A 15,574-nucleotide genomic window follows, 5' to 3' on the forward strand; every position below is an offset into this window, starting at 1 on the left:
TCCATCCCACCAGGGCTGGAAATAGGGAGAAGTGAGCAAGCATCTGGGTGGTGTATAGTTGCCCACTGGGGTTAAACCACGACACTCTGGATTGACTGTTATCCCAAAACAACAACAAAACCACACAACCCCACCAAACACACCTTTGGAAGAATCTTCTCAGCAGCTCAGCTTGCGCCTCATTACACTAATTGCACTGCTTTCTGCTGCATAGGTGAGTCCAGGTATTCGAGGTGAAAGTGTGAGAAATACCAGCTTAACTCAGAAATTAACCCAATATAGCACAGTGATCCCCTTAATGCCCAGCAGAGACCTCCGTCATACAGCAAAGCATGAGAGGTTCTCTCTTCTATATCTCAAAGAAGAAAAAAACCTGAAAGAGTCTGGGTTTTCATGACATCTATCTCTAAATATATCTATAGATCCAAGGCCTTGGGGTGTCCTGAAACGTAAGACCCTGACCTACAGTTGTGAAAGGCTTCTTTGGCACATCCTCATGCTTACATAGGGAAGCATTCTCTTTTGTCACTGTTCACAGCCTTTCATTTTCTGTCACAGGGGTTTCTATTCCTGTTAAACTTTTCCCCCTAATACAGAAATGTTTAGCCTGTGTCCAGTATGCTCTTTCCTGGGTTTGTAGGCTTCATTGTTGTTCCCTCTCTTCCAGCTCCTGCTTCCTGCTTGCCTTTCTCCTCCAACTCCCCCAGTCATGACTCCTCCTCTTCAGCTTTGCCCATGATTAAGGGTGAACACAGTCTTCTCAACAGTGTTATAAATGTAGACTTACACAGAGGTGATCAGTTTTCCACTATTGCATCCCACTTCAATTTTATGCTATCACTTGCTTTGTCTGTTGGACTACACGCTGAGCAACTGTTTTGGTGTGCTCTTCAAAAGGATACTAGAGGGGTTCCAGCAATTTCAAACCACCTACCTGTGTAACACTAGTTCAAATTATCCTTGCCAAACACCACTACATTTCTCCAAGAATAAATGCATCCAGTTACTTACCTAGTGTTTCCAAGCTCTCCAGGGAGTATGATGCAGTTCAAAGGGGAAAGAACAACAAAAATTTGCCCTTTCATTATTTGATATTGGGGGAAGGTTTGAGGGTGGTTTCTGTTGTTGTTTTAAAGGCACTAGGTCATTTGCTTGATAGCCTGAAGAAGTTTTCTGGTCTTTCAGAAAGCTGTGAGGGAGCAAGCACAGCAGTTACACCACATACCAGAACCTCAGGATTGTAAACAAGTGCAAGAGAGGCAGTGCACCTTACCCTGCAATTAAACTAAGTGATAGCTTTTATTTGTAAACAAGGCAGTCCCACACAACCTCTCAAACACCAGCCTGACTAAGCCTGCAAGTTTACAGGACTGGTATCGCAGCATTTTATCATTACAGCGTCGCTTCTCCCACCCCTCCCAAGCATCTGAACTAGCATGACAGGACAGATAACCTGAGGCCATCTCAACAACAGAGACAAAAGTGAATAATGGTGAATTTGCTCCCACCTTGCATCCCTGGGGGATGCTGAACCACACATCTGTGTTACAGCTTAGGCCATGCATCCCTTCCAGCAGTGGCTGTGAGCTCCTTCCCTTCCCCAGAACTCTCTGGCAACTGCCATAGGGACCTCCCTGTCAGGGTACTGGTGGCACCACCACCACACTGGCAAGAAAGGCCACAAGAGGAAGGGAACCCGATGGGAAGACAAGGGGAAGCCTCTATTCACGCAGTTTCTCTAAATTGCAGTATCTCAAGTTTGCTGCTCGAACAAAGAAGCAACAAGTTCAGTCCTCGGACCTCAACCCTCTCCAGAGCCATTCACTCCAGAGGGCCCAGGCAGCATTTGACTCCAAGTCTATGCATGTTTATTTGCAGTTTCTCCAGAAAACAAACAAGATACAAACAAGGTATTTTTCTCCCTTCTCCCTCCTTTCTCCTGGAAACAGAAAACAAGCTGAGCCTTTGAGGCCAATGCTTCCTCTTCCCCAAACAGAGGCCATAGGGCGCACCAAACCTTGGAACAAAACTAATCATCTATGAGCAAGTGATGGAGAGATCTTGATCTCAGGCTGCACTCTGCCTTTCATACAAGAACATACCCTTTGTCCCCAAAGTGGTTTGCTGTGCTGCTCATACACAAGAGCATGCCACAGAGCGTTTCATTCCTGTCACAGAGGGTCCTGCCTCGGCCGCTCTCCAGCAGCATTTCTAACACTTCACATCAGCACTTCCACACAAGATGTGTTTTTGTTCCCTTAGCACTAAAAGGAAAAACAAGTGCCTCAACGGGGAAAGAAGTCCCCAGATCATTCACTTCAGGTAGAAGCTGTGGCTTTTATTAGAGACAGCTCTGTCCCCAGTTCACATTAAACCAACCACACCGCCAGTTTCAGCAGCAGCAGCAACATATCAGCAAATAATAGGATCCCAAAGCAAACCTTTGTGCCAGAAAGACCTAAAGAGCAATTTGCAGAGTACACATAAGTTGTTCCTTGCCTTTGTTTATACGTATACCTAGATACCTGAAAGAATTATGGTCATTTTGCGTTTCCATTTGCATGCTCCTCTTGGTTTCAAACGTCTAAATTATACTGTGCAACAAAAACTAGAAATTCACTGCCAGCTATGAGGGTTTCCTGTTCTCTGGTTTCCAGTGTTTTTTTTCATACAAATGAGCCGAGTACCAAAATAATTCCCCATCCCCACCATGAAAGCACTATGCAGAACTAGCTTGTGATTTAAGAATCAGACACTTCTAAAACCAAGCAAGAATGGGATTACAGCTAATCACATTAGCCTATAACTTTTTTTTCCCCCCCTCTAAAAGAAGGATTAAAGGCAGAGATGGGGAACTTCCCACATTCCCACACACCAGCTGCATTCTTCCAGACTAGGCTTGCTGAATGGCTAATAGAATTACCATCCACAGACCTAGGATTTTTAGGGATTACTCTGGAGAGGTTGCTTAAGGAACTCACTGGGCTGTAATTCCCAGATTTGCACTACTGGGGAGGGACAAAGCAACCTTAAAATGCCATTGAGAAGTACACCAGAAGGAGTCCCAGGCTGAAGAAGTTGTCATCTGCATTTTGCAAGGGCTATGGAGACACTGATCTTAATTACATTTATTGAGAAGAAAAAAGAAATGAACTGAAAGCACAGGAGTGTAGATGTGATTAACAAGAGAGGTGACAAGGTAAAAGAGAGGGAATCACCTTCGAGGCTGATGCTGACATAGCTTTTATTAAAAATTAAAGAGATCGGTAAGTTTTAATGTCTTACCAATTCCTGCATTCTGGTTGAGAGCGTATGTGACTGATCTAAGTTCTCACCTTCAAACGACACTTGGAAATGGCTGGAAAACAACTGCTTTTTGTGCAGAGAATGGGAGGAAGACGGGAAAGAAAAAATTCTGTTTACATTCTGCAAAACGGAAATCACTCATTTCAGATCAACTACCCACAAAACTAAGATCTGTGGGATGATATAAGGTTAGCTTTATGATCAGTATTTTCCATTTCTAAACGCCTAACCAGATACCTGAATAAAAAGGCATACTCCATCTCCAGCAGCACCTCACATACAATACAAATCACTATATAACTCTAAAAATTTCTTAAGGATAAACATTGCAAGCTTGAACTTAGATCAAGTCCTTGGAAAGAAATGGGGAAAAAAAACCCAAATAACTTTTAATTTCCCTTTTCAGTCAAGACACCTAAAAATAAGTTCAGCAAAAAGAAACAAGAAGTAGTTCAAACAAATCTAATTTCTACTCATGAAACGAAGACCCTTAATACAGATAGGGAAGAAAAAGCACTTTCTCCAAATGCTTTCAAAACCCAGGAACTTAAGGAAACCAGCTTTCCTGCACATGCATCACATACTGCTGAACACAGAATAAATCCAAGACCTGCACTCAGCCAAGTGCCAAGGCACTTGCACAGATGTGGAGCCATGGAATTAATGGCAGGGGAAAGGGATACAGGAAGAGGCACTGAGCTCCCCAGAGGGACACTGAAACCAGAGGTACAACACTTTGCATCCCTGGGTATGAGCAGAGCATTCAGTAGAGATTATTACTGTATGATAATAAACACCATCATCATCAGTGCCAACTTTGGGCAACTTCTTTTTCCAGCATTAACCTCCATTTAATTCAAACTGTTTCAAAACCTAACAAAACCCACCTGAAATCAAAGCAGCAATACCTATGATATTTTCTTAGCCTTCAAAGAACTGTGCCTTTACACATCACGCCTGAACAAAAGGTCAAAAACCTCGCTCGGGTAGTTTGTCATGGAAAGGACCCTATTTAACCCTAGGGAATGTATCAAGTGTTTCATAGCCAGGTAAAAGGCTGAAACTCCTGTTTCAGAAGGAACTGCAGGATGACAGCTCGCAGCACATCTGTCCACACGGTGACCTGCTACATCTGAATAATACAGAGATCAGTAAAGAACAGCAGGGGACTTTGTTTTCTTTGCAAGACTTCTCCACTAAAAGGACCACAGTTCAAATTGTAAGAGCTGGAGACCCATCCTCATTCTCACCTCCAACATAAGACTCCACCAGGGCCCAGACTGTTAGTTCTGACTGACAGGTATTTTACGGCATTACAAACATGCGCTATGCATCCTCTGTTTCTGAGGAGGTCTCTAACACATACCTAAAGATAAACAAATCATATTTGGCCTGAATGAATCTGTTTTGGTCAAAAACCCTCAAAAAACCTAAAAGATCTGCTGGAGCTGGATCAATTCTGCCTCTGCAGAAGAGTAGAAATTATCATAACAGCCCATAAAGGACAGAGGAACAAATCAGGGAAATTCAGAAGGAGGGAGCAGAGGGGAGGAAATAAAATCTCACCTCTGTCAGTGCCTTTAAGCACCGGAGCAGATACACAGCACAGCACAGCACAAAGGGCACTTAGCTATGGGACCAGGAGATTCAATAAATGAGGAATTTAACTGGGAAGATTTTGGAAAGAGAGCTATGCCTATGAAAGGATCCCTAGACAATCTCACAGACCTTTATCACCAGTCCAAGGACACTTTGCTGCAGGATTCCTGAAGCTGTTGTACGCAGGACATCAGAGCATGATCCTCAAAACCACCTCAAGCTAACATCCAAACAGCACATACTCCTTTTCTACTCCAACTCAAACATATGTTGGTGTGCCATTCCCCCTTACCACCAAAAGAAGTCTCAACTGTTTATGGTGCAAAATAAAAGTAGCAAAAGATACAATCAAAGCTCAATCTGTTTCTTTCCTTAGTGTAGCAAAAAAACACCATGGAAAGCATACAAGCTTTTGGTATATGGTATATGGTTTTCCACCCTTTCCCCTACCCCTCTCTCCCTGAAGTCAGGCAAAGCTGACCACTCCAAATCATGATATCAGTGTCATTATCACTGCCTGCAAAGGGGCCTGAACAGCATCAAAACCAATCATTTGAGGTTGACTACATCTTGTGGCAGCACTTCAAGAAGAGAGGAGAAAAAAAAGAGATTTGAAATTGTTATTCACCTTTCAGACACAGCCACCACCAGGACTCAGGACCTGTTTCATGAGAAAGAAAGGTGCAGAGCCTATAGGATCTGACACCGTTCCTTCTCCAGCAGAGTTAAAAACAACCTGGCATTATAGTAAGTGAAACTGATGCACAGACAGACTCCCCACACCAGAGGGGCCACATAACACTCCTCTTTTTCCTCTTAGGGACCAGACCATTCTACTCCTGCTCCTCTTGGGGATGGGGACCATTCAGAAGCATTGCCATGGCCATCAAGACCAGGGCCACACAAAATTTAGGTGATCATGCAACCGTTTGTATCAAAGAAAAGAAAGAGAAGGAAAGGAACTGAAGCTAAACACAGATGATTATCACTGAAGTGAACAGCACTGACAGCTTACCATTGTAATTTTTCCCTCTTTTAAAAAATATACACATTTTCAGTTCTGTCAAGCCAGAAGGTCTCCGAGGACACAGCAATGCCTATACCCCTCTACCTCAGCAGCCCTGGACTCCCCCTGAAGACTCTCTTCCCTTTAAGCCTCATTGTGTTGAATACAGATCCCAAACGATGAGTGAAGCTCCAGGTTTGCCACCCTGCTTCATGCCATAAAGATCTGCCTGCACAGCACACTGACAATCTCTTCTTACTTAAGTTTCAGGGTTTTTTAATCAGCATGAGTGCCAAGTCTCATAAAGGGTCCATATTTTGGTGATGCCCAACTATGTATTGCCCACACCCCCTCCTGCTCCAACCACTGCACTTGCCAACGCTGGCTCCCTCAACTTGGAGCTGTTTTTCTCCTTCCCCCTCTCAGACCCCAGCATTTAAAACATGCTGTGATCAAGAACCAGAGATGTTCCTTAGACTGGCTTTTCCCCAGCACAGCCTCCCCCTGAAGAAATTCTGGGTGTGGTATTTATTTAGAGAACACTAATCCCTGTGGACAAACACCTGCCTTACATACAGTACCAGGAGGAGAAGCCATACCTGCTTCCAGCCATTTTATGAGCTTCATTTGCTGAAGAGCTCATACAGTATCAATCATTTAGCACCCTACCACTTACAACCACAACTACCATTGGCAGCATCTACTAAACAGCAAGTGTGCTGCTGGACAGGGGAGCTGGGCAGGACGTTCTAGCAGTGAAGCTGGCCAAAAGGCTGCAATGGACCTGCTGGCCACCTCCTATGTGCTTGAACCTCTGTAATTACCATGTAATTACAACTCCCAGCCCATGTCTGCTGGATCTGGGGGATACAGGGACTTGACACAAGCTGTTAATTCTCTCACCAACTGTGCTCAGTATTTTGCACTCTGAGCACTTGAAACCATGACCCCTTCTACTCTACCTAACCACTCTACACCACCGTGTATTGTAGCTGACCACCCTGAACATATACCCTATCAGGTAAATGTAACTGGCCAAATGGGAACCCAGTCTTACAAGTCACCCGCCTTCTTCTGTTTGAGGAAGAGGAAGAAAAAAGTCTTCAGACAGTTAAAAAACAACAAAAGGCACGGTTCATACCCAGCTGCTAAGGCCCAGTAGGACCTCTTGCATTTTAGAGCAGCAAGTTCTATCAGAACAGAAATACAAAAGGGATGGGATAAAAATCCAGGGTAGATGTGATCCAGGAGCCTCAGTCTCCCTGCACAAACACTGCGCCAGCACACAGCACCTATTTCTACTCCAGCCACAGTCAACTTTCTGTGTCTCCTCTGCCCAAATCCACACAAAGATGTCTCCCTCCATTCACTAACAGTGCTCCCCTACTCCAAGTCTTACTCAGGATGCAGCTCAACACAGAGCTGACTTAACATGTCCTAAAACCCACAAACCATATTTCTTCCTCGCATGATACATGGACCTCATCACAGGAATGACCTGTGCTTTGCAGCGCTGCTTCCTTTCAAGGTCGAGCTGAGCATGTTTCATTTGATCGCATTCACAGGCTCAAAGCAGTTCACCCTGCGGGGCCCAGCCCTGTCAGATTACATGATAACTGCTAAGCCATTCCCATTTACACTCTTCCCAGTGATGCAGCTGCATCTAAGACAAATGAACAAAGCTGGAGAGTTTGCAGATAACATCTGCCAACTGCCACCAGCGCCAAGGCAGAAGGGTCAAAGGAAGGCTGCCTGGGAGGCCACAGTCACCCTCCGGTTTCAGAAGCCAGGATCACTCTCAAGCGAGCTTTTCAGAAACACATGCGACAGACAGCACTAGCCTCAAGCCTCTGAGGAACTAGCAATACACGGCAGCTTAGAGGGATGAATTTCATACTTGCCTCGTTAGGGATCGCGTGTGCAACCCCGAGTACATTAAAAATACCAGAGTACATGATTTACCTGCCCTCCCTCCCCCTTTTCTCCTTTTACCCCCATTAGTTCTAAGAAATCAGAGACTACACAGGAAAAGCCAAGCACACAATGGCAGGAAAAACAACTGTGTTGTCCAAGCACAGAACCTTAAAACTTAGGATTTGTGCCCTGTATTTGTTTCAAACCTCTTGCCAAAGCTTATCCTCACTGCCTCGGCTTCTTCACGTGAAGAACCAGAACATTTACACACGTACACTTTTCTCCAAGGTTACTCCAAGATTATTATTTGCAAGACAGCTGGCAGATTAGAGGCATTATATAAATATTACATGCTATAGTATAAGCTCTTACACAAGGAAAGGGATTTCTGAAGCTCTTACAACTATCATGAGGTTTCTACAGGCAGTTTCATGTGAGCCCAGGCTTAAACAAGTGTCTGGCAATGTGTATGAAAGTTAACATTATGCATAGAAGAATAATTCACACACAGGAAGAATGTTTAGTTGTCTTTGGGCACACGTATGGGATTTAGCTCATTCATCAAGTCCTACTCTAGTCCATGTTCTGAACTACAGGAAGAATAAAGAAACATAATTTTATCCAGACAAAGAGAAGTGTAAACAATTTTTTTTTTAAGCTTTAAAAGGAAAGTAATGAATTATTTCTGTGTACTTAATCTGACAAGACAGCCAAACAGAGCCAGGTTAAAACAAACTAAAATGGCATTCCTTTTCCCAGGCATACTTTCCTCCTGAAACCTGTACCAAACAGAATGCATGCAAGAAATGTGTTTATCGATGGGTTATGAGTCATTCTCCCAGCTGACAGCTAGAAAGACTGGCTCCCAGAAATGAGAATGTAACTTTCAATTCACGGGAGCATGACAGCGCTGCTGCCTTCTGTTAATGGGAGGCAATGGGGATTAGAATAAACCACGAGTAGTTGCAAACCCTACAGCATCCTCTGACATCAACATATTGCCCAATCCAATACAAGCAATTTCGGCACTTGGTTTGCTTCATCTCACCGTAAGCTTTCACCTGCTTCAGATTGTTATTACAATACTTAACATTTGTATAAACAGTCCGCTCTAGACAGAACATGAAAGGTACTTCAGGTAGAAAAATGCCTGTGTGTTATCTTAACTCGCAAAATCAACAGATTTTATGTTGATTGTGCCAACATGAGATTTATGATCACTGAGAAAAGATGGAAATTATTTTAATAAAACCTCCAGTGAATTCTCACATATATGCATTTCCTACAAGCTATGTAACACAGCATGAGAAAATATGATGCAATATCATCAGACTTACAAAACAACCAGTACTTAGAGCAGAAAAAAACCTCCATAAGCTTCCTCCCCGTTTCATTTGGAACTTAAGTTATTGCTATAACAACATGCTACTGTAATAATGCTGTAGAAGGACACAGTTATCATACTCCACCTACAACTCCGCATTCATTATGGGTCAGTAGTCACCACACCACAGAGAAAATGTAATTGCTACTGCAGGCCTGCAGAGCAGAGAAACCACAGTACCTCTGAAATGTAACATTATGGAAAAAGAGCTCGGGCTTTGTCTCTCATCAAATGAAAAGCACCGCTGGAATATTAAATTGACTTCATAAGCCAAGAAACATACACAACACAAAAGCTGAGTTTCTGGTTACCTATCATAACTTACAACTGCAAACATAACTGAAGCGTCATTTAGAAATCTTTTAAAAATCAATTAAAAAAGGCAAGCAAAATTGTTCTTTGCATACAGTCACAGACAACATCCAACTGAGACTTTCCCCATTTCCCTTAAGTGTATTTAATAGTACCTTTTGATATTGTCCAAAGAGATGGCAGAAAGGTTAGAGTAAAGAGAGGAAAGCCTGTGGTACAGAAGCAGCTAGCTATGGTCCCCTCCCCTGGATTCATATAATTTAGAAAAGTGATTACAGTACTGAATCCTGGACTAGCAGGTATACACATCCAAAATAGATGGAAAATCACTAGTCTTGTTTTTCCACCACAAGATGCTACTTGATTGCAGTTTCCCTGCAAATCCACCAGCACAAGCAGCAGGCTAGTCCTTGTCATTTGCAAATTTAGCATCTATTTTTTCATGCCATATGTAGGAAATTCAACCAGGACACGAAGGCTCTGCTCCACCCTGCTCACCCTCTGCCTTCACAGAGGACTAACAAAATGAAGCAAAAGAGCTAAAGGTGAAAACTAGTGTTCTGGGCAGACTTCAGATGCAGGTGAATACCATCCGAGTCATTACATGTTATACACTCCATATATGCTATTGCCTCTACGTTGCTGGTTACTTTCAGAGTTTAATGCAGGGGCTGAGGACAGCTTAGCAGAAGCTCTGCAGGGAAGAGGTCATAACACACTGAAAACAGCGCAGAGAAGAAATTCCCCTCCCAGTGAGAGGGCACTCAAGCCCTGTTCAGAAGACAGCTCACAGCTCAGACAGGGAAAGGTCTGGAAGAGCCCTGAGGCCTTGGGAGCACAGCTGCCCGCGGAGGAGAGGGAGGGCACAGAGTTAATAAAGTGTCAGGCAGGAGCCTCCTCCCACCCCCCTTACTCAAATAAATCACTTAACTTTTCAGAGAGCAGCAAATCTCCTTACCCCTCCGGATTAAAAGCAGACTTACAGGAATATTTGTTAACAGACTGCCCTCACCCAGGGTCATTCCTGATGCACATCAGCTAACCACATGCAGTAAAACTACTTTAAGGATGCCCTTGATTAAAGAGGAAAAGTTTATTTCTAAATGAAATGATACCTTTAAAGACAATTAAGAAGCTTGCTGGATGTGGGATACAATTCTCATTTTGCTTCCCCGGAAGGTTTGATGACCATTAGACAAGTGTCTGTGGTGTAAGAGTATCTCTCTGAAACACCTACTGGCCTTTTGCCATCCTGTAGTATGAGGTGAACTGAAATTCAAGGTCTCAGGTCTACCATGCAAGGAAGAAGACAGCAGGACAGAAGACAAGTTTTCAGGCTGCTCACAAACAAAGAAAAGCTCAGTGCCTGTGGGATTCCCACTGAAATTTCAGGAAGCAATGATGTTTTATCCTAGCACCAAGTATGTTTTTGAAGATTTCATTTGCCTGCCTACATGCTTCTCATAATGATCACACTATTAAAAGAGGGGAAGCTAATAGTAAAAAATAAAGGCTAATTTACATTTCACTGCATAATACCACAGAGATAAGTAGGTAACTTTAAAAATAAGTTAAAATATATGACACAGATGAGCCATATTACAAAAATATCCATTACAAAGAAGTTCAGCACAAAAGAAGCAAGAAAAAGGGGAGGAGAAGTGCTTGTTCCAGGGGAACAAGTCAGACAAACAGGCACATGCCACAGATGCTAAGGAGAAGAAACAGCAGCGGGTTGGGCTTCTTTATCACCCTCTAAGTTAGTAAGAAATCCCTACTCTCAGGAATCAAAGGAACGAGAGGCCGCCCCTGAAAAAAAACTACATATTTTGTGGACTCAGACTGCTTTAGTCCTGCATGGGAACCAGGTCTAACTCCATATTGCCTTCTCCAGCTTAGATGAAACACCGACATGACAACATCAAGGAGCTCTGGTATCATCCATAAACTCGTATGTTTTACAACTGAAGAAAATGAACACTGCAAACACTTTCCTGGGCCAAAGTAGCTGGGTGATCTGCTCTCAGAGCCAAAATTTCTCCATAGACACAAGACAGATGCTGGTGCTGGGCACAGAGCGCAAATGCACCAACTCAAACCCCGCTGTGCGAATGGCCCGTGACATCAGGGCAGACTCAATCAAGGTGGTACGTACTCTCTCCTTACACCTCCTGAGCAAAATCCCTGCCTTCTAAGTCTGCAATAAAACTCACCTTTAAGGAGTAAAAACCTCAGTGCCCAAAGGCATCCCTGCCAACAAAACACTTTTGTTGATTTGCTAAAACATGAAGACACAGGAAAGGCAATAGCTCAGAGAAGCTGTACCTCACAGCACTGCGGGTACAGCATGGATTTTCTGATTCCTTCATACCAAAGCAGACTTGTAAAATGTGTGTTAAATGGCTGACTTTTGTATTAGGTCACAAGCTCCTTCTGAGGACACCAAACTTCCTCCTAACATTCTTGCAAGTGCTCACTTGTACTGTAACAAAAGGCCAACATTGCTCTGAAAGTTTCCTTTATAGACTAACTATAGCTAACACAATGCTAAATAATAGCATAAAAATACTTCAGTCCCTGCTCCCCCACAAAGCAAACAAACTTCAGAATATATATAACAGTAATTTGACCTTCCTGGTATTTTTCCATTTCTTTCCTCTCTATAATCAAATGTGTTCCAAAAGGAAAATAGATATTTTGAACATATACCTCCAAGCAAGTTTCACAATTATTTTCAGAAAGCCTGGTAATAGCTCAGTAGGAGTAAAAAAAAAAAAAAAAAGGAAAACCAAGTAATATTTGGCAAACCCTGGGTCTGTCCTTACTTCTGTGTTTATTAATGGCTGTCATGCTGCTTTGCCTTTGGAGGACAGTGCAATTTTCTCAGCACTACTTTCCTCTTTGCTTCTGTGCAGCAAGCATTTTGACATCTTCTGGTTACAACCAGACCCCATTTTGGAAGACCACAGAGATGCTTCTCGGAAGAGCCTGGTAACATGTTCACTAGTTCTCTCTTTAAGGAGTACCAAGCTCTGCTTCACCAGCACTAGAACCAGTATAACTGCACTGGAAGGCGATGAGATGAAAACAAAACCAACCCACTCAAAACCAAACCCAGAGATAAAGCAAAAAGCCAACCTTTTTTCACATAGATAACAATGGGAACTGAGAAAGGCAGTGACTTTTTCATGCCTCCCAATTAACCAAACCACTCAAAGCTTGGAAGAGTAACAGGTATATGAAAACAACCCTGGCGTGTTCTCGTCCTTTCATGATCACCAGGGCCATTCATCTCCAAACACTCCCTCACAGAAGGCTTCATCCACAGGGACAACCCGGGCGTTTCCTTTCGTTTTTGTTCCCCGACAGTCTCAAGCAAGGCTTGCAGGCAGCAGTGGATGTGCATACCTGGGAGCCAAAGAGCCTCCCTTCCACTTTGTCACCAACTTGCAATTACAGTCACTTGCTGAAAGCCAAAGCACCTCACGTAAGATAAAAATAGCAGCACTTACTTGCTTTGGTAAAGAATTGCTTTTTAAGGGACCATTACAGTAGCAGAACAATTAGAGCTTACTTTTAAACATTTATACTTATAGTTCCCAGGGAATATGCTCAGTAGTCTGTTCAATTCTTTAATAATCTGATGAGAACAATCCAATTTAAAATTCTTCCAATCTCTTCCCATTCCAGTGTCCCAAATGATGTAACAACCTCTTAAATAAAGTTAGCGATTGCTCATTAACAATGCAAAGCCTTCACTGTAGTTTTTGCAGTAGTTTTGTTGAGAATTCATGTATGCCTAAAGAGATAACGCTCCACAGCAAAACAATCTGTACCTTTGGAAGAGCTAGTTTAGTGCAACTTGTAACCTATGAGTTGGTAGAGCAATATGGATGGCCAGATCTCCACAAGACTTAAGAGACACTAGCAGAGAGAAACCAAATACTGATTCCTGCTCCCAGTATCAAAGAAAACAACGTGTCTACTAATACAGGAATCAAGTGCAAGGACATGCTTTGCCTCCACAGCTACTCCCACCGTCAGCAGGAAGAGGATCTGCATCCAAACAAACACTGCCCTTCGCCTGGCTGGTATGTAAGGCACTGCACGCTATCGTTTAGTTTAACTGCACTCAAGGCTACAACCAGGTCCTGACCAGACACCCTCTAAAGCCAATCCTATGCCATGAGTGAGTCAGGGCAACAAACTGCTGGGAAAGCCCAGTTTCAGGGTTAGCCTAAGGATTGTTCGTTCAGTTTGGGGCTCGCATTTCTCAAGTTTTTCCCCAGGCTGGAGAGCACCTGAGGCACAAGCTCCCAGCCACCATGAGCGAGCACGACGGCTGCCAGCAGGTCACAAGGAAAGTGCCCCAAACCCCACACGTTCCACCGCTTCTGGGCAGCAGGAAGCAGTTACACACGCACAAACCAAGCCGGGTTTCCTATCAATGGCCTTTTTCATTCCCGAGGCAAGAACAGAGGCAGTTGTTCACCGGCGGGGTTCACACCACCCTTGGCCCCAGCGCCGTCACTGCGGGTGGAGGAGCCCCGGTGCTGCCCATTTGTTATCCTTTGCCGGTCGCGTACCTGTCGGGTACCCACGGAGATTCGCAAGGGCAGCTGACCGTTTGCATCCTCGGCCTCCCAGAAACGAGCTACCCAGGTGTAGATCCACAGCCGGGGCCGGGCACACGGAGCCGCGGATGCCGCCTGCCCCGTCCCACCCCCCTCCCGGCTCCCGCTGCCCGCGGCGCCGCGCAGGCCCGGCCCGGCGCTCCCGCCGCCTTAGGCACCCGCCGCAGGGGGGTCACCCGCCACCGCAGCCTCCCGCTGCCGGTGCGCCCGGGAGCGAGCTCGTCCCGGCGGGCCCGGCCGCGCTCGACCTGCCCGCCGCAACCAGGGTCCGTACTCACTCCGCGTAGCCCGTGGTCCAGGGCAGGCGCCGGGTCTCCTTGCTAAGGATGAGGATGGGGCGAGCGATATGGTCGGCGGAGCACTCCACCTCGTCCGGGGACAGTCCCAAGAACTCGGGTCTTCCGTAAGGGAAGCGCAGCGGCAAGTCCGCGCCGCTGCCGTGGTCAGCGCCCGCGCTGCCAGCCATGATGCCGCCCATGAAATTGGCCACGGCGGACTTCACCCGCGTGAGCATAGTACCCCCGCCGGCGGCGGCAGCGCCGGAGCCGCCGCGCAGGGCGGGAAGCGGGGCGCGCCGGCGGGCAGCGCTGCTGCGGCGGCAGCGGCGGCTCCGGTAGCCCCCGCCGCGCTTCCGCAAGGGGGGCGCCGCGCGGAGCCGGGCGGGGGAACGGCGGGCTCAGGGGCAGCCGCGGGTCCGCGGCCTCATTGCAGCAGCAGCGGCGGCAGCGGCAGGTTTCCCCCTCCCGGCGCGGCGCTGGGTGAACTCAGCCCGGCGGCGGCGGCTGCTGAGTCATGTGATAGCGCGGCTGGATTTGCCCGGGCGCTTCCTGCTCCTCCTGCGGCACCGGCGGGCTCCGGGCACACGCCGGGCACGGGCGGCTCCCGCCCACCTCCCGCTCCGGGAAGGGGGGCGGCCGGCGGCAGGTGCGCGGCGGGCGGGGCCTGGCCGAGCCGGGCTGGGCCGCCCCTGGCTGGCTGCTGCGGGGTCGGGAGTGGCGCTGCCCTTCCCGCGGCTGCCGCTCGGTGAGCGTCCCGGGAGCGGTAGGGCTTCGCTGCTGGCGGGGGGGAGGCGGCCGATCGCAGCGCGACCGTCCCTGCTGCCCCGCGGCTGAGCCACCGCAGGGCAGGCGGGAAGCTCTGCCAGCCCCCGGCAGAGCCCTCTGAGCCACGGGGCGTGGGACAGGGCTCTGCTTGAAGGGTTTGCCGTCCTTCCTGTCCTTAGACGCGTCTGGGATGTTTTCCCTACAAAATCATTTGCTACAAAGAAGAATTACAAGTACCCTCGCCGTGAGGGCGGGCCAGCACCAGTAGCCTGAAATGAGCACCGTAGCCGGCTGTGGGTTCCCCCTGCCTGCCAGCTCCGCGGCCGAGGTAGGGCAAGCAGCCCCAGTGGGATCTGCACCCAGCCAGGGCTTCGGG

At 46.5% G+C, this 15,574-nt stretch overlaps 1 protein-coding gene across 1 annotated transcript in view; it reads right to left on the reverse strand.

Moving 5' to 3' along the window:
* Nucleotides 1–14,669, reverse strand: part of PPM1H (protein phosphatase, Mg2+/Mn2+ dependent 1H) — a gene marked incomplete at both ends in the record, with an annotated part of 133,587 nt that extends 118,918 nt beyond the window's left edge. Inside the window, one exon of the mRNA XM_080636230.1 lies at nt 14,434–14,669. Within this exon, the coding sequence (XP_080492356.1) occupies nt 14,434–14,669 (236 nt within the window). The remainder of the gene's footprint in view (nt 1–14,433) is intronic.
* Nucleotides 14,670–15,574: the final 905 nt, after the last annotated feature.

Source organism: Psittacula echo (genome assembly GCF_963264785.1).
Source record: "Psittacula echo genome assembly, chromosome: 1".
Taxonomy (NCBI): domain Eukaryota; kingdom Metazoa; phylum Chordata; class Aves; order Psittaciformes; family Psittacidae; genus Psittacula; species Psittacula echo.